At 48.4% G+C, this 22,914-nt stretch overlaps 1 protein-coding gene and 1 pseudogene across 1 annotated transcript; one reads left to right on the top strand and one right to left on the bottom strand.

The window, feature by feature from the left end:
* Nucleotides 1-2,650: 2,650 nt before the first annotated feature.
* On the bottom strand, nucleotides 2,651-5,251 carry LOC139702896 (serine/threonine-protein kinase pim-3 pseudogene; annotated as a pseudogene).
* Nucleotides 5,252-6,353: 1,102 nt separating this feature from the next.
* LOC139702895 (archaemetzincin-1-like) lies at nucleotides 6,354-11,722 on the top strand. The gene is made up of 3 exons (XM_071605448.1): nucleotides 6,354-6,392; nucleotides 9,327-9,503; nucleotides 11,177-11,722. Exons 1-3 carry the CDS (start codon nucleotides 6,354-6,356, stop codon nucleotides 11,720-11,722), a joined length of 762 nt encoding a protein of 253 aa, XP_071461549.1.
* The last annotated feature ends 11,192 nt before the right edge of the window (nucleotides 11,723-22,914 follow it).

Below are 22,914 nucleotides of genomic sequence, written 5' to 3'. Positions count from 1 at the left end.
AAATGGTGCTGGGAAAACTGGATATCCACATGTAGAAAAATGAAATTAGATCCCGAACTGTCACCTCACACAAAAATCATCACAAAGTAGATCTAAGACCCAGAAATTAGACCAGAAACACTTCAACTGCTAGAAGAAAACAGAGTCAAAACTCCAACATAGGGAGTCAGTGGAATGAATCTGACCTAACTTTCCTTTGTGCTTATATGAATATACCAAAGTGAATCTCACCAACATGTACATCCACAAGACACTAATATAAAAAACTATAAGTAAGGAGCACAAAAAAAACATTAAACTGGAAGAAAGGGAATAGAAGTGGGAGGAAAGGAGGGGAAGGGGAAATACTGGGGACTATAGTAGAACAAATTACATTCAATGCTTTTATAATTATGTCACAGTATATTCTAACATATATAACTAAAAAGAACCAGTAAAAAATGTTAAAAATCCCCTCCAACATAATTGCATTAGCACCAACTTCCTTATGAAGACTGCTAAAGCTAAAGAAATTAAAATAAGAAATGATAAGTAGGATGGCTTCAAAGCTTCAGCACAGCAAAGGAAACAATTACAATATTAATAAGAGCCTATAAATGGGAGACTATCTTTGCCAGCTAGTTTTCTGACAGGAGAATAATATTCAAAATATATACAGAACTGGAAAACTTAACAATAATAACAACAACATAGTATGATTAGGAGAGGTGTAGGGTCTTTTGCTACAACAGGGAAATGCTAGACATTCAGGTATACTCCAGTCCAAGTGCAGTCTCTGCATGTGGCCTAGAGCTCAGGAGACCACATGCACCTGCTGGTCCTTTGGCCTGTGAGTTCTCATCTGTCCAAGTGATATTTACCATGTGCAAAATGGACACAGTTATCTGTAGTTAGAACTCATATTTCATCAAGCATTTTATATTTGGTGAAGTCTTAAGGTGCTCCATATCAAAGATGACCGTTTGGTCTGAAAACACTGAATTTCCAATGAGCAGTACAAAATTGGTTTCTCAAGAGCATTTGCAAATACTTTTATAGCATAATTTATTCACCTTTTAGGATGTTCTATTTTACCTTTAACTATTTTTCCAAACTGTAGGTTGTAATGCAGTTTGAAATGCTAAGAAATCATACATGAAACGGAATTATCTGGAGGACCATCTTATTCTTATGTTGACCAATATCTATAAAATTGTATGCATTATAATATACATGTATCTGTATTAGTTGCAAGTTATTATTTACCATAGTTAAAACATCATTTGTATTTTCAGAGTTTTTATCTTGCTAGTTGAGCAACTACAAAACCCACGAAATTAGAAAGAAAAAAATCTCAGCAGGGGGGGCTATACAAAAGTGCCCATTTCACTGCACTATAATGAATGACAGACATGGAATATTCCCAACTTTACTTTTTTATGTACAAAAGAATTTAATTGAAATACCTGTATAAAAATATCATCTCCAGACATCTTGCATTTCCTCAATGCCTGCTCACACTGGGGTCACAGAAACATGGCTGCTAAAATAAAATAAGGGCTTGAGACTCTGCCCACCCCCAGCCTTCAGAACCAGCAAGCAGACTGTACAAGCTCAATAATTTAAAGCCCACACCCTGGCAGAGTGCCAAATGTGGCAGAATCACCCACTCCCATTAAGGTAGCCACTATATCAATTCCTCCTCCTATAGACAAAGGCAGGGCTGGGGATCAACTCCAGGTGCAGGAACCATGGTCAGGACCACACAGCTACCCCCTTGCCTGCCCTTGGCCACACCAGGGGGTTGGAGGAGGGCTTCTCAGAGGAAGTAACCTCAACAAATAAATTAAAGAATGGGGGGCACTGTGGTGAAGGCCTGTGGTGAAGGCCTGGGCTCTGGATGCTGAGGCAGGAGGATCCAGAGTTCAAGGCCAGCCTCAGCAATGGCGAAGTGCTAAGCAAGTCAGTGAGATCCTGTCTCTAAATAAAATACAAAATAGGGCTGGGGATGTGGCTCAGTGGTGAATGCTCCTGAGTTCAATCCCTGGTACCCCCCCCCCCAAAAAAAAGAATAAATGGCCCTGGGCAGGAAGGGGTGCCCTCCAGGGGAGTCACACCATAAATAAATGACATTGGCATGCACCAACACAGCTCAGTGGGAAGTGGGCAGCAGAGCCCCCTTGCATTGCCTGTATAGGAACATGCCTAGACTGGAAACCAGGAGGTTGGCTTGGGGACCCTGTGCCCACTGGTGGGTACTCTGGGTCACACACCATCAGAAGAGAAGGCTGCCTCTCATTATGGGGCAGCAGAGTGGGAGAAGTGTCTGGTTTAAGTATCCATCCAAGGCAGGTGGAACCTTGCTTTGCCCTGAGCCATTTTTGGGCAGAAGAGCTTCAGAAAACCCAGTTCCAAGGACCAGCCTTCAAAAAGGCCCTCAAAGCAAAGGAAACAGGCCTGGTGCCAAGGGCAAAGGTCACCAGGAGTCAGAGGTCACTGAATTTTTAGGAGACAGCCCAAGAAGAGGAAAAGTCAGTATTCTGGAATAGTGGCCAAGCCAAGCCCAGATCCCCAGCGTGGAATCCAGGCTCTTCCTCACAAGCTGTCACTGCTGGAGGTGATGCTGGCCCCGTGGTCAGTGTCCAGAGATCAGAGCTGCAGGTCACAGTTCTCAGGGGCACCCCTCTCTCCCCCCCAGCATCCAGGGGTGGGCAGCGATCTGATCCAGTGAGGACTGCTTGAAAGGCCACAGGGACAGACATCACTCAATGAGCTGCTTGCATTCTGGGGACACCCTCCTTGGGAAGAAAGGGGACCACAGAGGATCTCGTTGTCCTGCTCAAAGGGGATGTTGCCACACACCATATCGTACAGCAGCATGCCCAGGGACCACACGGTGGCAGAGTGCCCGTGTTAGTGGTGGTAGCGGATCCAATCTGGGGGGCTGTACACCCAGGGGCCGTCAAAGTCGGTGTAGACAGTTTCCTTGAGTGGAGGCACCTGAGCCAAAGTTGATGAGCTCTCCAGAGCGCAGGTGCACCACCTCGCAGCCCTGGCAATGGTGCTTGGCGACCAGCATCTGCGCAAAGAAGCGGCGCCCAGCGGCTCCTCCCCGGCGCTGGGCTCCGTGATGAAGTCGAAGAGGTCCTGTGCTGGCTCAGACTGCTACAGCACCGGAAGGAAGCTGTCGGGCCGCTGGAATCAGTCCAACAGGCAATTGAAGCCACGCGCACCACCGGCAGCAGCACCACCTCCAGGGTCCGGGCCTCACCGCCTAGGCTGCCCCATTTTGTCACTCGCTCCTTCACCAAGTGTTTCGCGGCCACGGAAGCCCGTCAGTGATGCCACTGCCCGCATAGAACCTGCTGGAGCCACCGTTGCCCAGCACGGAACCTATCTGGTACACCTCCTTGTCCGCCTTGGCTGGTTGTAGGATTTTCGCAGGGGTGCGCCAGGGAGCCAAACTTGGGAAGCAGCCTTGCGGTGGCGGCCTCGCGCTCTCAATCGCCTCTCGCCCTCCCGGCGGCGCGGACGCAGTAGGGCAGCCTCCCGGCCGCGGTCGACCAGGTGGATCGGATCGGGTGGGCTCGCTGCACGCCTGCACTGCGGCCTGAGGCAGTGCTTTATAATCTTGAGTTCTAATAATGTGCCAATTGCTCTATAATTTGAATTCCTGGGGATCTACTTTTCTATCTTAAGTTTCTTTGATTTATTTTTATTTCCATTATGATTTAATTTTTCCCTTCAATGATTTCATCGAGAGTGTGTGTATAAAAATATTTTTTTTTCTTGTTGGATGATGAATAACTTCCCTGATTATGTTTTTCCAAGATTCTTGATGATTTTCTATTTTTTCTTTATTTTTAAAATTTTTAATTGTTAAATAATAACTGCATCTATTTATGTAACATGATTGATTTTTTTTTTGTACCAGGGATTGAACACAGGGGCACTTTACCACTGAGCCACATCTCCAGCCCTTGTATATATTTTATTTAGAGACAGGGTCTCACGAAGTTGGTTAGGACCTCGCTAAGTCGCTGAGGGTGACTTTCAACTTGCCATCCTCCTGCCTTACAAGCATGTGCCACCACACCTGGCTTGATTATATGTATATGTATGGGTGTGTGTATATATTTGTTGCCTTGCAACAAATTGTTTATTTTGGAGTGATGTTGAGGATAATTTTTATTTACTCTTCCATATTTTATAATATCTTATAAAGGGCATCCACTGCTTTTTTATTCAGAAAAGAAATTGGCAGCTGGGTGCAGTGTAATCCTAGTGGCTCTGAAGGATGAGGCAGGAGGATTACAAGTTCAAGACAGCCTCAGCCACTTAGCAAGGACCTAAGCAACTTAGAAATCCTTGTCTCAAAATAAAAACAAACAAAAGGACTGGCCAGTGTGGCTCAGTGGTTAAGTCCCTTTTGGTTCAATCCCTGGTGAGAGAGAGAGAAAGAGAGAGAGAGAGAGAGAGAGAGAGAGAGAGAGGAAACTGACATAATTTTACATCAAAAATATTAAATTCATTTACATTTTAGGCACCATTTGAGGCATGGAGGATAGGGAGGACCTTGGTTTCTAGTTCTTTTTTGGTTATTATTAATATTACTATTAATATTATTAATTCTGTAACAAATAGTTTAGCTTGGGAGTGGCACAAAATGTTATGTTTTCACTGTAGGGAAAAAGGCAAATAAACGTAACAAGCAATAGATTACAGCCAAGTTTCATCAGTCTAACACTAACAGAGGTCTCTATGTCTCAGAGTAGCCCCTTGGGAATCTACCTGAACATGTGTCTGAGCATCATTCAAATATATGTCTTCATCTATCATTATTTATGTAGGTTTCAAAAATTGACATATATATATATATATATAATTTTCCCAAAACTTCCTTAGGTTGGACCTCTAACAACTCCCAATCTTCCCAACTGTAGTTACAGTGGACCAGTCCCTTTGCTGTGAGGGTAGCATCGATGTTTTTTCTCCTACTAATAGAATCTCTGTTTTTAGCTATTACAGCAACTTGAAGTAATGAAAAGCCTGTGGCAACATTTTTTAGTGGGCCCTGAGCTAAGGAATGAAATCATTTATTTCCTCTTATTTGCTACCTCAAAGCCTCTGGATAACATGTTCAAATGAAATTTCTAAAATTAAAATGGTATCAAAATATTATAAAACAAGCATTGGTGAATTTTGAAATTCCATATACTTCATAATTTAAAGAAACTTTGTTCAAAAATGTGAAAATTACCTTCTTTACCATTGTTAATCCAACTTGTTAATGCTTCCTTTAAATTTTCTCCACATTTTTTAGGATCTAACACAATGGGTGCAATAAATGAGAAGTGATGAATATAAATTCAGAAAGAGAGCAAAACTTCTATGGTATACTGAATACAAGCACATAGACCAATGAGCTGAAGTGAGAGCCCAGAAATAAATCCACTCACTCATGGAAAATTGATGTTCAACAAAGTGAACAAGAACAAACAAGGAGAGAGGACATTCTATTTAATAAATAGTGCTCGGCAAGCTGGATATCCAATGGGTTTGTCAGTTTTCCTTGTTGTATTAAAATACCCAAGGCTGAGTACTTCATAAAGGAAAGAGCCAATTTTAGTTCATAGCTTTGATTACAAAATTTGCAAACAGAATGTCATCAGTACTGGCCCCTAAGCTGCATCACCTGATAGATCGTGGAAGCACATGTGAAAGAGAGATTTCAAGGTGAGACAGATAGTCTTCGAACATAAGGGATCAGGTTTGCTCTCATAAATACCATCGCTCAAGCAATAACCAGACTTTTCATGAGGACTATCTTAATTTCTACCAAGGTCATTGCCATGTGACCTATTGACTTGCCAGCAGGTCTCACCACATAATGATACCACCACTTCTCACATTGTCACAATGGTTCCAAAATACTAACCCTTAGGAGACAGAAAGGGACATATAGATCCCAATGCAGTAATAGAGGATGAATTTACTATACCACTCTCACAAATAGGTAGGTCTTCCAGACCCATTGTCTTTATGTTCCTCACTTAGCTGCCAGCTTTTGTGTCTAGGAGGCATAGCTGTTTGTAGTAGATCTCAGTTTCTAGACTCCTGATATATGGTGTGATAGCACCATTTGTATACTGACAAGCTGTGTATTTCTATGTTGGGGGTGGTAAAAACTTCTAAATTGGAGATTCCAGTAATTGGGGTTTAGTCTTGACCTAACTTTGGAACTCCAGGATAGGTTTTTGTGAATTTATCCACATCCTCTATTTCTGGAGAGATGCTGGTCTCAGCAGGAGGTCTGGATCTCTAGGGTCTCTAGTAAAATCCACTTTTAGGATGTAGAGACAAAAAAAACCTCCATGGATTTTACCTTCACCACTACGGATATGAAATACTGGGTATCTTCCCAGCCAACAACAATGGGAGCTTTCTCCCTTGAGATTGAGAGCCTGAATGCTTCAGGTAAACTTTTCTTTGTGGCTATTTTAGTCTCTCAGGGTTTAGTTACATTGTGGGAATATTTTTGGTCAGCTGAAGGAACTTCCTGATCTCTGGTTTCTCAGAGGTGGAAATGTGTGGTTTCCCTCCTGGTTGGAGCACAGCAGGCAGCCTCTTTTCTCACCAGCAGGAGTGCAGGGAAAAGAACAAAATTACAACCAATAAACAGAATATACAAGCACTCTAGGACAAAATTTAAAAATCAAATTTTTGACTCATAGCTCTTGAGGAAGGAGTTGAGATAGAGGCTAATGGTGCAGAAAATGTATTCAGTGAAATAACAGCAGAAAATTTCCCTAATTTTTATGGTTTAGATGTGGTGTCCCTCAAAGGTTCATGTGTGAGACAATTCAAGAAGATTTGGAAGAGAAATGATTGGGTTATAGCCTTAACACAATAATTTAATCAATCCCTGATGGGATTAACTAAGTGGTAACTGGAGGCAAGTGGTGGGGTAGTTGGAGGAAGGTTTATCTGGGGCGTGACTATGGGGTATATATTTTGTATCTGGAAGAGTGGAGTCTCTCTCTCTACTTCCTGATCACCATCTGAGCTGTTTCCCTCTGCCACACTCTTCTGCCATGATATTAAGCCTCACCTCAAGCCCCAAGGAATGGAGCCTGCTATCTATGGATGGAGACCTCTGAAACCATAAGCCCCTGAATAAACCTTTTCTCCTCTACAGTTGTTCTGGTTGGGTCATTTAGTCACAGTGGCAAAAAAGGCTGACAGAAAAACTAAGCTTGGGAATGAGTTGGACATGAAGAAACTGGGTTCATTTAGAACTCTAAATAGGCATGACCAGAAAAGAACCTTTCCATGATCCATTATAATTAAAATGCCAAAGATTCAGAAAAAGAAGAGATTTGAAAAGCTTTAAGAGTGAAACACTGTTACAGGGCTGGGGACTGCCATGAAACTGAGGCAGTTTAGAGACACAACCTTCATACTCCAATCCTTTCTATCATGTAAGAATAATTTCTGACATGTTGCTTAGAGTAACAGGCATGAATTTATTAGAAAGGATAAGAAAGAGAAAAAAGGAGTACTCTCAAGGGATGGAGTAGGTCCTCTCAGAGAAGAAAAGAATGGCATGCTCCTCTTACTCTCCAGCTTTATTGGGGGATCCCAGAGAAACTTCCAGGAAGTCATACCCAGGGTCTACCCTTTGACTTCTGACTCACAGCAGAGAACTAGAGGGATTGACTCCAAGAGGGGATGGTGTAGTGTTTACAGAGTTGGAGATTTTATGGAAATTGTGTCCCCATTTTGCCGCAGAATATTTCATCCAACAACTGTGCACACTTATTTTTCAACTGCTCATGGAATGTATACCACAGTAGTTCATTTTTTATACCACAAAGTACTTTTAGCAAATACAAAAAGTTCATATAATTTGTTTGCATTATATCAGATCATAATAGAGTGAAATTAGAAATCAACAGCAAGAAAAGGTAGAGAAACTATACAAACAAATAGAGTTTTTTTAATATCTTCACTTTTATTTATTTATTTTTATATGGTACTGAGGATCGAACCCAGGGTCTCATGCATACAAGGCAAGAACTCTACCGCTGAGCCACAACCACAGCCCCACAAATAGAATTTGAAAATACACTTTTGAATGATTGAAGCAATCAGGGGATAAATTTAATAAATCTCAGAATCAAAGCTCAATCCATGGGGCAATGCACTTACATCTGAAGACCTCTCCTCGAACTTCTGGGACCAGGGCAATGTCCAGGTCACTACAAGACAGAGTAAGAGTCAGAGCCCCTCTACTCAGGGAAGGAGAATGCAAAATCGTTCAGACTGGCTGCCCACAACTAGAGGCATCAATATAACCTAATTTCAAATTATACTACTGAGCCATGGTAACAAAAACAGCTTGTAAAAACAAGCATGTAGACCAATGAAATAGAATAGACAACACAAAAACAAACCCATATAGAGATAGTCTTCTGATTCATGACAAAGGTACCAAAACCATCTGCTGGAGAAAACATAGTCTCTTCAATAAACGGCACCAGGGAAACTGGATACCCATTTGTAAAAGAATGAAACTAGATGCTTATACATCACCCTGAACAAAAGTTAACACAAAGTGGGTTAAAGGCCTAGGTATACACATAGAAACTGTGTAACTGCTAGAGGAAAACACAACATATAGGCAAAGGCAGCAACTTCCTGAAAAGTACTTGTATAGCACAGGGAGTTATACCAAGAATAAATAAAAGGAGTGACATCAAATTAAAAAGCATCTGCACATTAAAGGAAATAATTAAGTGCATGAAGAGAGAACCTACAGGGTGGAGGAAATATTTGCCAGCTACCTTTCTGACAGTACAGTAGCATCCAAAATATATAAAGAACTCAAAAAAAACCAAAAGCCCCAAAAATTGACTCATTCAATATAAGGACAAAGGAAGTATACAGATGCTTCTCAAAAGTACAAATAGCCAATGATTATATGAAAAAAAAAAATGTTTGAGGACCTTTAGCCATCAGGGAAATGCAAATCAAACTACACTGAGATTTATCACACCCCAGTCAGGATAGCAATTGTCAAGAATAGAAATAATGATAAATGAGGGTGAGGACACAGGGGAAGAGGAAACAATATACAATTGTTGGTGGAAATGTAAATTAGTACATCCACCATGGATATTAGTATGAAGGTTCCTCATAAAATTAAAAAAGGAAATATGATCTACTTATGGTGCTCCTCAGTGTTTAAGCAAAAGAATTAAAGACAGCATAATTTAGACACATATGCATGCTGATTATTGTAGAGGGAAAGGTTCTGAGGCAAGGCTGGTGGCCTTCCCCCTCAGGTCACATGCCACAATCTCTGCCACCTCCTGGGCCTGGGGAGCTGCCGCTGGTTCCGCTGCCTCATGAAAGGGGCGCTCAGCCTGGATGAAGCCCTGCAGTGGCCCCCAGACCTCTGCCCCATCTGCCTGAGGAAGCTGCAGCAAGTCCTGAGTTTCGGGCTCGCTGAGAGGTACAAGGTGAGCGCTGCCCTGGCTGCCGACTTGGCCCAGGGGAAGCCACACACAGGCAGAGGACCTGTGCTGTGTCCTGCTCCTCCAGGACCTCACAGATCTCCCTGATGGCAGATCCAGTCCTTAGCAGGTGCTTGACAAGTGGAAGCCCCCAGCACTTTGGGGCACTTTGGCTGACTTGTGGGTCACTAGAAGGAAGAGGGAACCAGACCAATCCAGTCCTCAACAGGAGCTCCTGCCTCTGGCAGTGCTGGCAAGGGGTATGCTGCCCTCTGTTGGTAGTATATGGCATGGCCATAGAGCACGGTCCCCTTTCTTATTTCCATGGGAAGATTTGTTTGTAAACTCAGAAACTTCACTCTCTCTTTATTTCTCTTTAAATCCACCTTTGGCTGAAAACAAATTTTCAATGGAGGCACAGGACCTATCAATTTGAAAACCAAAACTTGTTGTCAGAACTTCCCTGGGTTTAAGGCCGGACTCTTATGGTTCTGGGGAGTCCCTTCCTCATGCAGGTTTCTGGCAGGGTAGTGGCTCTCAGCCTGCCCTGGTGTCACAATTCCCTGGTGGGATGGGGTTCTCACCTGGACGCATTAGAACAGTCCCCTGTGATGCTGGAGGCCTGAAGTAGAGGCCAGGTATTTTCAGATTATAGCACTGACTCCCCTGGGAGCAGAGGGACAGCTCTTCCCTAGTGGGGAGCCAGGAGCCTGTGTCGCTGCAGAACAGGGCAGCTGGTGTGGTTGTCACTTGTGGAGACACCCTGCATGGGCCAGCTGCCCAGTCACGGGGGCACAGGCAAAGGGCTTGGTTGGAGGCAGCTCTTATTGTCCTGGTAAGGCTGAGAAATGGGAATTGAAGACAGCTCTGGCTGTGAAAGGGTTTGATTTCTTACTTGTGTCCTTCATCTGGGGCTCATTCAACCATCTGATGGGAACTTTTAGAACTTTACCCAGTTGAGGGCGGGGGTGTGGTGTTCAACAGACCCTGGGTGAGCTCTGAGGGCTGAGGTGGTGGGTGCAGCCTCTCCTCCCATGGTGCTCCCTGAAATGGCTGGGCCATTGGGGGCAGCCAGTCCCCTCTTAGGACAAGGCTCAGGGACCTGGTGGGCCAATGACTGTAGTAGGTGGGGAGCTATGCAGGAGATTTCCCACATGTCCTGGGATGGCCCAAGGACTCTAAGAGCCATGGAGCCACCCAGGGCCAGTGTCTCTGCTCAAAGAAAAAGCCCAGCTTTGTGGTGCCGGCCAGTGTCCACTGATTGACTGAGCAGAGCTGGAAAGTGCTGCTCATTGTGACGCCCATCCTGCAGACATGGCACACACAGGGGACCTCAGGAGCACAGGTAATGGGAGGCCATGGTGAAACATTTAGGGGTGATGTGTTTTGAGTGTTTCTTTTGCCTTAATATTTTCTGACTTTAATCATCAGCTTTGAGGAAGGGCTGGGTTAGCAAGAGGTGCCCAGTTCCTGAAACGTGAACAGCAGGCTCCTGGGACCTGGAACGTCTGGCTGTGGCACAGCCTGGACTCCAGTCCCCAGCAGTGCTGGGCAGCAGGGCCCAGGTGGCATCAGCTTGCCACGGGCCTCAAGGTGACTGAATGCAGCTGGGTCCTCGGGCTGCTCGCTGGCCAGACAAGTGCCCACCAGAGAGAACTCAGCCTGTTTCTCCCTCGCAGAGACTCCACACCTGGACCCAGGCAGCAGCAGGTTCGTGGCCCTGCCAGGAGGCAGGAGAGCCATCTATGTCGGAGGACACCCCACCCTTCAGCGCAGACTCTGGCATGTGCTGTGAGAGCGACTCAGAGCCTGTCACCAGCCTATCAGAGCCCCTCACCCCTGACGCATGGAGTCATGCCTTCCCTGAGGGACCCGAGGATGGGCAGAGCTCCCTGGTGGCCTCAGAGGCTCTGCCGAAGCTTGAGGGCCCTGTGGAGGCCATCGAGGAGCACGGACGGTGGCTGGCCACATGTATCCAGGCCCTGGAACGGGAAGTGGCCGAGGAGGAGCTCGCGCAGGTGGACAGGGCCGTGGATGCCCTGGACCGGTGGGAGATGTTCACAGGGCAACTCCCGGCTACCAGGCAAGACCTGCCCTGTGTCAGGGACAGTGCAGGGCTGCGCAAGGCCCTGGGGGACAAGCTCTCCTCCCTGAGGCGGCGGCTGAGCACACGCAGACTCCCCAAGGCCGAGTCCTCCCCCTGCCGCTGGGAGGGGGGTAGTTAGTGCAGCAAGATGGCCTGTCCCCTGCAGAAAAGTCAGCGCCTGACGTCTCTCCCCAGGACACCAACTGACCACTGCTGTCCAGCCACCAAGGGCATGGTGAGCCCAGCAGCGCTAACAGAAGCCCTCAGAATGAGGAGGCTGCTTCTAGCTGGCTCCTTGGGTCCCTGTGCCCACTGCTTACCCCAAAGCACAGCCTGGTCCCAGGGCCCCCATGGCAGAGTAGCCTGCAGCCTGGGGAGCACCCCGCCCCTCTCCTGGGCGCCACCGTGGTCTGAGGGCCCGGGGGGAGCTGTGCGCTTGCCTTCTCCCTGCAGGCTGGGCTTTGGGCCTGCTGCTCCCTCTGGTTACTTCCGGTTGGAGCTCAAAAAGTTATCCAGGCCAGTGGTGACCCTGGGACATGGGCTGTGCTGCTGCTAACTAACTGGGCTCCAGGGTCCCCTCAAAGTGGAAGCCGTGGGGTTTTGTTTTGTCTCTGAGCTTGAGACTCACGGGGGTCTGTCCTTTTGGACCCACACTGCGGGAAGGCAGGTGTCTAACCTGCAAGTTTAAGGGGCAGGAGGGTGGAGCCTCCTTATCCCCTGAGGTCGCCTGCTGTCACTCAGTGGTGAAAACACACTGCAGCCCCATTCTCGGGACTGTTTTCTGACCAAGGTGGCTGTGCTGTCAGTGGGCACTAGGCCGCGGTGGTGCCATGTGGGGTCAGTTTGTACTAGGCCACCAGGTGCCTGTGCTGGTGCCAGCAGGGTGCAGCTCATGTCTTCAGTGATGTCTTTTTGGCTGAGTTCTATCCCATTCCTGAGAGCGGTTAGGACACCGTCCACATGTGGCATTGTCTGTGACCCTTTCATTTTTTGGTTCCAGGGATTGAACCCAAGGGTGCTTAACCACTGAGCCACATCCCAAGCCCTATTTTATTTGAGATGGGGCCTCACTAAATTGCTTAAGGTCTTTTTAAGTTGCTAAGGCTGGCCTTGCCTTGAATCTGTCCTCCTGCCTCATTTGATTCCCACCCCCTCAAAGTGACCTTTTTATCACTATCAAATGTCCCAGCCTGAGATAGTAGGATCCTGCAGAGTGAAGCAGGTGGGGTCCTGGCTTTTCCTCACTGGAAAGAGGCAAGAACAGGAAGCTTAGACAGTTTCAAATTGTTTCTGAGAAAAAACTACAAATATAGACCTAGAGGGAGTCTGAAGCTGCCTTGTGACTGTGACACTACTGCGGGGCAAAGGGCAGGTCCCAGGCCCAGAAAAATGCAAAGGGTTAAGGTCATCTGAGCTTGGAAGCAAAAAGCTCTGACACAGTATCGGCACCCTCCCCAGGCCCCCAGGCCATTCTTGCCATCTCATACAGGTGTCCCATGGTCCAGGTTGTCCTTGCAATGAGATGAAGGGACTCACGCTACGGCTCATGCAGCTGCCCGTGTCTGCCAGCAGGGAGCACAGCTGGGCCTTGACGCCCAAGCCTTGGGTAGCTGTGGCCTTCCTAAGGCAGGTGGGGCTCTACCTAAGCCTCATGTCAGAGCCTCACCCTGCTGGGCAGTCACTGAGGCCCCTGCAGGTCCCTGGGAGGGACACAGATGCTACCTCTGAATGGAGGTGTGGCAAGTTTCTGGAAGGACGTACCACTTGGGGAAATAACATTGTGGCCATTCATGAGAAGCTGGCCGTGGTTGGTGTTGGTGGCCTGGGTTTCACTATCATGACGGCCACATGGTCTTACCTGAGGCCACTCTTCTGTCCTCTGCAAGAGGCGAGTTACTGGAGTGGCGGAAGATTTAATGGGGGTGACAAATAGCCAGGTGTGGATGGAGGGCAGGAGGCCATCAGGGTCATCCGCCCCTGGCCTTTGGCTCCCAACTGTCATGAGTCCCAAGAGGGCACGTGGAGGTGGGAGGCAGCAAACCACTAAAGCCAGAAGCTTCACCCAGAGGCTTTTGAAGACTGGTGTTGGGAGGACGTTTTGAAAAGCAGCTTCCTCTGCCATGTTTCCCTCCTCACACGCTGGCCCAGGTTCTGTCCTTGACAGGCGAAGGGTAATGGGACAGTCACCACAGGAGGAGGGTAAGGAGAGGAGGAGCCAAGTGGGGCTCACAGACCTTCCTAAACTCGAGCTGGAGATGTCGCAGCTGTGGTGTTGACAGGTGTGGTCTGCAGGGTCCCGGGGCCATGGCATCTAAAATGTCAAAGAAACGCACAAGCTGACTCAGCTGCTCCTCACCTGCTCTGTCAGGGGTCCCTGGGGTGCATGAGGACAGGTTGACAGATCCTCCAAGAGCCTGGCACGTCTTGGTCAAGCTGGAGGCGCTTGAGAGGAACTAAGTAGTTTGGGGTCATGACACGTCACCTGTGTCACTAGGACATCGAGCCCTGGGTCCACATGTTCCTTTCCAGGCTCAGGGTCACGACATGTCACTTCCATAGAACATCTAACCCCTGGCTGCACACGCCCTTCCCCAGGCTTTGACCAGGGGCCAAGTTGGAGAGGCCCTAGACAGAGGGAGCAGATCCCTCTTTCTACCCAAAGCCCAGACTCGCCATCCAAGGAGGGGAGAAGCATTTCACTCCTGCCCATGGTGGGAACCCTCATAGAGCAGGAGAGCTAGTGTAGCTCTGCACCCCATTTCCAGGGCTGAGTCTGAAAAGGGGTGCTGTCCTGTGAGCCAGCCCATGGGACATCTGATACAGACCCCTCTGTGATGAAAGAACTCTCCAGAGGGCTTAAAGCACAGACAAGCACTGGCTGAGTCAAGAAACTAATGGTGGGGCTGTGGTTGTGGCTCAGTGGTAGAGCGCTTGCCTAGCTTATGTGAGGCACTGGGTTCAATCCTCTATTTTTATACCTTTATTTTATTTATTTATATAAAATATAAATAAATTAAATAAAGGTATAAAAAACACAATAACCCCAGCAGCTCGGGAGGCTGAGGCAGGAGGATCGTGAGTTCAAAGCCAGCTTCAGCAAAAGTGAGGTGTTAAGCAACTCAGTGAGACCCTGTCTCTAAATACAGTACAAAATAGGGTTGGCGATGTGGCTCAGTGGTGGAGGTTCCTGAGTTCAATCCCTAGTACCAAACTAAACTAAAACAAAACAAAACAAAACTCCCCCAAAGCCACAATAACATTATTAAAAAAAATAAATAATGGCAAGGCTCTGTTCAAATTTAGATGCCACCAAGTTCAAAGGGCATGCTACAATATTCAAGGTATATGCCCACCTATAGAAGGTCTACCCACAATCCTAAGACCAGCCACTCTCCAGACCCAAGGGTCAGGGACAGCCAGGCCTCAGAAGGATCAGCTGCTGATTCTCCACATCTTAGGGGGTCCCTCTGAGGACCAGGGGATATTGCATGCCCATCACCCTCAATTCTCAAAACAGTGTTGGCACATGTCATTGTTGACATCTGCTCTGTGGCTGTGGAGGCTGAGATGCAGCTTGGTGACCTGCCCAAGCCTCAGTGGTGGTGGAACCAAATTCAGGCTCCTTTGCCCCAGAGGGAGCCTCTTCGTTTCCCCACCATGTTCCACAGGCTCCTTAGGGAAGGAAGCAAACTGGATGTGTCTGAGCAGGAAGCAGAGTGGGGGTGGCACAGGCATCTGGGGGGCTGCACCTCAGCACTGAGACACTTCCTGATATCACCAGGAAGCTCCCCAAGGAACATGGGGTGGGTGGCAGTGCTCTTAGGTGCCAACCACAACAGAGCCCGGGGTGCTGTGGCTCTGTGGACTTGCTTCTAGAAAGAGGGTGAATCCCCAGGAAGGATGCCGCCACCCAGTGGATGGAGCAGCAGGGTTTCCTGAGGACGTGCTCAGATCTGCAGGATGGAGGTCGCTTTCTCTGTGGCTCCCCTGGAGCAGCTCCAGCCAGGCTGGAAGGACACAGGTGCTGTCCGGGGAGAGGCCTGCACAGAGTGGCTCCCAGAACTGGTTTTATTTTGTGAGCCCATGAGCCTGATCCCAAAAGATGGGAGAAACACAGAAGGACCTGGTTTCGATGAAAAACCAAGGAATTTATGGCCCTTAGAACAACAGGCTGCCAAAGACACACACACTCCTGAGTAATTGAGGAATCAGGGAAAGCCCCCTGCCTCATGTAAAGGACCTCAGCTTTCGAAAGCTACTAGAATAAATGCAGATAGCCAGTGGGAATGGCTGACTGTCCTTTCCTCTCCCAGCATCACCTCAATCCACAAGAACCCAAAACAACAGGCTTATTTTTTAAAAATATTTATTTTTTTAGTTGTAGTTGAACACAGTACTTTTACTTTATTTATTTTTATATGGTGCTGAGGATAGAACCCAGGGCCTTGCATGTGCTAGGCGAGTGCTCTACTGCTGAGCCACCACCCCAGCTCCCAACAGGCTTATTTTTGAGCTTAGCTTCTTGGTAAGAAGACAACAAAAATAAGCTTCAGTCAGGGGTTTGATTTAAAAACGAATTTCCAAGAATTATCTAGGAGTTACTGGGTTTTCAGTTAATCCCTGACTCCCAGACTCCCAGTGATGGTCAGAGGCAACCAGAACACTCACAAAAAACTGGCGGGCTGCAGAGACCTGCTTCCTGCAAGGAACAGCTCCACCAGGGTAACTTACCAACCTGTCCACCCTCAGACCCTCTCCCAGATGATCCCAACTCTCCATTTTAACCATAAAGCAGAGCAGCCAGGCCCATGAGCAAGGCCACCCCAGATGCCACAACCTGGGCCTGCAAGTGAACACTGCACTCATTCCTGACATGGGCCAGGCCATTGCACCTGGGCTCTCCGCTCCTCCTCTGGCCCCAGCCACAATGTCCCACCCCTCACGGCATGTGCTGTCTTACACTGTGTCCCACCCAGGCCCCTTCCTGGCATAGGGTGCCTGTCTCCCACGGGTGCCTGGTTTTCTGGTTGAAGCACAAATGCTACTTCTTGGCAAAGGTGACGTGTCTGCCCGCTTTGCCCCCATGCTCCACATGCACCTTCTGTTTCTTTATGAACTTTACCACCATCTGTAGTTTGTTTCTGGGGCTGTAACGGGTCTGTGGTCAGCAGGAGCTCACAAGGACCACGACTCTTGGGCACACACACCCACCTGCCATGCAAAGCAGCTTGGATCAATTGGAAGCCACTCCTCCTCAGGGGGCCTTTGGGGAGCAGGAACATGACTTCCTGTTTCTTCCAACACCCACCTACACGAAGGCCATGTTGCTGACCACTCTCGACTGCTGGCCTTTTTCACCTGAGGAACTGCTTTCACTGGGCTTGCTCTGTGGTCAGCGCCCAGCTGGGCCCACAGTGCGGAGGCCAATCAGGCCCAGCGGTGGAGGTCCCTGTGGTCAGCCCATCAGTGCTGATGCCCTGGAGGAGCGTGGCCTCATGGGCAGGCCTGTTGCCCTGGTTTTGTTAAACAGGGAGTCCCAGAGACCAGGAAACAGAGGTTGTCAAAGGGGCCCCTGGGAAGAGGGGACAGCACATGAGGGCCCAGTGGAGAGAAAGCACACTTTCCCTGGGGGTCACTGGAATGACTGGCAGGGGTGTGGAGGGTGCCAGTCACGGTCCAAGTGGGCAGTAGGAGAGGAGTAGGGCGGGAGCAAACATGAAAAGGTTTTGTTTTTCTGAATGAGATCGGGCCTGGGAGTGACCTACGGCATTTCCTTCATGTCCCACCAGGGGCTCCACAGGTCCCTCTAGTGGATGGGCAGGGCAGGGCAGGGCTGGTGTCAGCATGGCACCATCCAGCTCTGAAGGGACAGAATGGAAGCTGCTGGGGCTGTGAGGGCAGCGGTCTAAATGTCAAGACTTCCCTCTCATTCCTGCTGCTGCTGCCTTCCCATCACATCTCCCTGAAGCAGTCACTTTACATGGGGCTCTTGAGAGTCATGGACCCCAAGCAGGAGAGGTGCTCATAAAAGGTGGTGGTGGGGTGTCCCAGGAGAAGTCCCCTGCCCTGGTTGCAGCACCTGGCTGTGACAGGCCTCCTGTGGTGACGGCTTGCCTGCTCACAGGGCACTGTTCCTAAGTCCACCTAAATTCAGGAATCAGTACTGAGACCACAGGTGACCGACACACAGCATGTTCTGTGTTATCCAGATTTTCTAGAGTGCTTCCCTGTTACATCTCAATACTGCTGTAAGCCCAAATCAGAAGTGTAAGTGACATGGGAGAAGTCCTCATTTCAGCTCAGTCAGTGCTTCCTGTTTGGAATGCCAGGCTCCCACGGGAGTCCCTCTACAAGGTGCCATTCCTCCTGCTTGTGGCAATGGATGGATGGTCCACTCGTCCCTGTACAAGGCCTCCTCTGAGTCACTCTTGCTGTACTGCTGAGGATGGGCTGGGAGCCCTGGCCACGTGTCCTCATGGACATCCATACATTGAGTGACCAGCAGGCGCCTCCCATCTTCAGTCATTTGCTGGAGGTCTTAGAAAGACCTATTAAACTGTCACTTCATCAGTGCTCACGTTTCCATATTTTTGAGCCAGGGTTGAGGCTTTTGATGTGATTTAACAAAAAGGGGCATGTGTGGTGGGGGACCTCATATGCTTGCGCTCTCGTCACCAGGAGCATTTTCCCCTCGGCCCTGCCGGCCCAACCGTCCTGCTGACTTCTCATACTTCGCCCACACCTACAGGCCTGTGCTTCTGAGGGCTATTAAGTTGAAAAATGGCTGACTGTCGCTGAATAAACACCGGGTAGGATGTGAGACTGCTCCAGGGCATGAGGAAGAGCCAGTGTTCAGCACCTGGGGGGGAAGGCGGCAGAGCGAAGGAAACACAGGAGAGGGGCTGGGTCAGAGCTGGGCACGGGGCACCCGCTTACCTCACTTGCCCACACATGCACCTGACACATGCACTCTGTCCACGGTGAGGCCACAGACACCTCTGCTTCAGGAGCGGTGTCAGACCGAAGATGGAGATTTACCCCAAAGCCTGTGAACCCAGCTACACCTGCACTCAAGATCCACCCAGGTCACTGTTCGGCTTTGACACAGTCAGTGGATGGTCACATTCAGGGGCACGCTGTACGGTAGTAGCCTGTGGGGTGGCAACTGGCTGTTTGATGGGAGGCGACCCATCAGGAAGACACATGTCGTTTAAGGAAACTTTTAATAGATTCATCAAAATGACATCTACAGAACCTGCTAACTAACCACCAAGGTAGGAAATACACTTTTTACCTGTCGCAGTGCAGTGGCCCCATCTGGGCAGTTCTGGTGCACATCGGTGCTTCCCAGGGAGGAGCCCAAGGCAGAGCATCAGGCTCTCAGCACTTAAGACTCCTGACAGCTCCCTGCTGTTTTGTCATGAATGCTTAGGTGCCAAAGCTACATGCCACCCCCACCTCATCCCACACCTGGGGCTTCAAGCTTCCAGCATGCACAGCTGCTCTCCATGGGTGACAAACCAAGCACGGAGAAAGTGGGCTCAGGACTAAGTGGTTCTGAATGGGGTCTGGGCATATCAACACTGAACTTCCTGATCACCTGGGGCCACAGCCAGTAACAGGCCAACTGGTTTCACTTAGTTCTAATGGAGTTAAGAAGGATGTTTAGAATGCTTTAAATCAATTTGCATAAGGTCCAAAGGTAATTCTCCAAGGTTCTAGAGAGTCACAGGCTCCATGAAAATCTATCTCTAAGTTTCTCCTAACTAGGCCTGTTGAACCCTGCAGGTGAACTCCCCATGTGATGGTGTGTATAGGTGAATGGGTTCCCCCGGCCCCTGGCCCCCAGTTCAGCACCCTTCACCCACCCCCAGGGACTGATGAGCTTCTGGCTGCCAACGTGCAGGTGAACCTGGGAAACTTTTTCAGCCCGACAGCTGGTATGAGCAGAAGAGGCACAAGAACTGACTACTGCTCTGATATTGAGGTACAGGTCACTGCAATTTTTGACGTCTGAGTTGCTAAGCACACCTGAGGTTCTTTAGAGAGAATGGCACCAAAAATCTGCAGGGCTGCGACACACAGAGAACTACTCATTTGCAAGGGTTTCCTATGGTCACACCCAGTGAAAGAAAACCCACCTTCCTCCTGAGGCAGGCTGCTGGCCACAGCCAGGGGAAGGCTGGGTGGGTAGCAGTCCTCACTGTGCTAATCACAGTTCCACAAGCCTGGAAGGAACCTCAAGTGTGTGTACTGTTGTGGCCCTCAATCCTGGCTTTGCATCTGAATCTCCCAGTTCTCCAGTAGGAATCCATATATATGATGTTTGAATCTGGGCAGCCGTGGGCAGTGCCCAAGTGCATCCCACAGCCACCTGGACAGCCCAGGACCCAGTGTGCTCCTGGAGGGAATCCCTCTGGGAAGTTTCTGCTTTTCTCACTTGTGGTCAGTTCCAGACACCTGGCCACACACAGACAATGGCATTGAGCAGCAGCCCCAGTCCTCTTTCTAGAAACCTGCTTTTAGGGCAAGAGACAATTAGCGGAGAGCCAGTTATAGTGGAGTCCGGAGCACAAGAAAGCTCTGGCTATGAACCATACTGATGACCTCAGCGTTCATCTTCATGAGTGGTCACCCACAGGGTTCCACCTCAACACTCCCACCCTGCCATTCTCTGGGGCTTCTCTAGTCAGTCATCAAATCCCTCCCCTTGGGGCTTCCAGATCTTGCACAGTAGGGTGTCTCACTCTGATGTGCTGCCTTTATAGGCTTTAAAGTTGTGCCCAGAGGCTTTAGTTCAGAGCAACATTTATGGCTGCTCCCCTATGTGCCAGACTTGGGATGTGGAAGTAAAACTGATTAATAAATAGCAATCTTCAAATGAAATTAGGATGGGAGTTATTTGCTCTGAACTTCTGGGATTGAAAAATTAAAACTAGTGTTGGTTTTGAATGCTGAGTGATATTTTATATTCAGCAAAAAAACTTTAGAATTTATTTTAACCAAATTCTAGAGACTAGGGTCTTCAAGGCAGACCCTGCCAGCAAAGGCCACCACGGGTATGTGACAGACTGGTCCTCATCCACTGGTGCGTGACAGGCTGGTCCTCATCCACTGGCCCCAACCAGTGCCTCTAACCTAGAGCATAACTAGTAAGGTGTTCAGGGACTTTCAAGTTAGTCACAGCTAATCAGATTGTTTCAACATTATGTTTTGATGTTGGAATTAAAATACTCTGACAAATTTTTCTTTTGTCAAAGAAGTAGGAAAATCACAAGAATAAAAATTCTAGACATCTCTATAAATTACAGAGCTATGGCTCAAAATCTTTGAAACAATTTCTCTATAAATGAAAGAGTTAAAGTATATATTTCAGTTAAAAACCGACATGTGCTCTTTTGTGTAAACAGCAGAATTATGAGGAAGATGTCTTATTTTGAGGAAGTTTATTGTTACATTTTTTGCAATAATAGATGAGGCACGAATACCTCCTGCTTCTTCGACATTGCAATTAAAAAAGACAACAGTCAAGGGTAACAGTGAAATTAAAATAAAAAAATACAAAAGCTTAAGGTTTTGGAGACAAAAAGAACTACAATCTATGTGTAGAAAAATTGTAAATGATTTCAGTTTGGCCTTGCAAACAGTTATCTCCTTCTCCAATGACAACACTTCACAGAGTTCATAGTAGGGATGTCCTTAAAGGTGTCCTAATCCACCCCAATTAGAAAGAGAAGGCCGTCCAGGCTCAGCTGGCGGGGGCCGTAGCCAAGGTGCCTGGACAGAGGCTGAGCTGCATGAGGACCCTGGCCTCTGGCTACCCATGGCTTTCTGTTCAGTGAAGCAAAGTTGCCCGTGCTATCACTCACATGTTTCCAGGTTTGAAAGTGACAGGCACACATACTGACTGCTGGAAGGGAAGAGCTCTTGCTGCCCAGGCTGGCTATGGCGATGCCACTGGTTACCCTAGCCACGGCGGCAGAAGCCTTCAGAGCCAGGGAGAGCACCCCAACATCGTGGAGAATGGCTTGCTCCCCTCCTGGCTCTTAATCCTAATAGACGTGGGGCACACAGAGAACTGAGAAGGTAAGGAAAGCTCTCTGTGCCATGGACCAGGCCCTTCTTCACTGTGCCCAACTGAAGATGTGACCTGAGTCCATCCTGATGAGCCCTACCAAGGCTACTCATCTCCTTTAAATAAGGCCATCTGCACTATGTGACCCTGAGGTCACATCCTTTCAGCTTGAAGAGTTATAGAAAGCAGCACAAAAAAAGCAACTATTTCTTTTCAGCTAAAGAAAAGAGCCCAAACCCAGCAGACTCTGACACAGACCGTTGAGCACCACAAGGGAGAGTCTCATGTGGTATCATAATTGAAGTGTGGTGATAATAGGACGTTTCAAGCAGGCCTTCCCTCCCTTTCTGGTTTAGCATCTGCCACAAGACTCATATTATCTGGTTGCTGAAATGAGCCAAGCGTGAGAGGCAAAAGGGACACACGGTCAGGAGCAGCGTGGTGTCAGGACAGGGCTCTCAGCTATGTTAGTAAACCCCAGCAACACTGGTGCCACTTTCACCTTTGTTTTAAGTGCCAAGAAAAGCTGTCCACCCCACCCCGACTGATGCTCAGAGGGGCAGTTTGGAGTACAGGGCATTCTGAACACAGTGAGTCACCGGGAGGCCCCTTAGATGTACCAGCCCGTCAGCATGGCAGTCTTCTGTCCTCCTGGGCGAGTGTGCACTCTGAGCACTTGCTGCTCTGTGTGCACAGTCATAGGAGCTAGAGGCCCGGCAGGAATGAGGCAGAAAGAAGCCACTGCCCAAAGATGCTGGCGGACAGGCCATCTGCAGGGTCTGGGGGTTTAGGGGGGCCAGCTGACAGAACTCCCCGAGCAGCTGCAGCAGGATCAAAGGCTGCGGCTGCAGCTCGTACCTTTGCCAGCTTCCAGAAGGAGAAGAAGATCCCCACTATTTCCCAAAGAAGGAAACTCACATGCTAGCAAATGTTGGGTCAGAAGACGACTTGCAAGTAAGATGGAAAAGCCATCTGCAAGGCCACTTGGTTTATGTGTCTTTGTGCCATTAAGTGGGGAAGAAGGGTAAGGAGAAAAAAGCACCACTGTGAGCATGTGAAGGGAGTGACAGCCATGGCCCAGGGCTGCCCCCACTCCACACTGCTGCTGGGGCATTAAGGCAGGTCCATGGCTCTCAACCTCGTCCTCCATGGAAGGGAGTGGGGACCCTGACACAGATCCTCGGCTCAACCTAATATACCTGGACTGGGGGCGCTTAGGACATTGGCACAAGTTCTAAAGGCAGTGAGTTCACTTG

This window comes from Marmota flaviventris, chromosome 19 (genome assembly GCF_047511675.1).
Source record: "Marmota flaviventris isolate mMarFla1 chromosome 19, mMarFla1.hap1, whole genome shotgun sequence".
Classification (NCBI taxonomy): Eukaryota; Metazoa; Chordata; class Mammalia; order Rodentia; family Sciuridae; genus Marmota; species Marmota flaviventris.
The sequence above is the reverse complement of the archived record's forward strand: the minus strand, read 5'-3'. Positions and strand labels throughout refer to the sequence as shown.

Excerpts from the sequence above, each read along its gene's own strand:
- LOC139702895 (XM_071605448.1), top strand. The coding sequence starts at position 6,354 with ATGGATTTTACCTTCACCACTACGGATATGAAATACTGG. Across the intron at positions 6,393-9,326 it reads CTACGGATATGAAATACTGG|GTCACATGCCACAATCTCTG; the intron begins GTATCTTCCCAG and ends CTTCCCCCTCAG. Across the intron at positions 9,504-11,176 it reads GGCTCGCTGAGAGGTACAAG|AGACTCCACACCTGGACCCA; the intron begins GTGAGCGCTGCC and ends TCTCCCTCGCAG.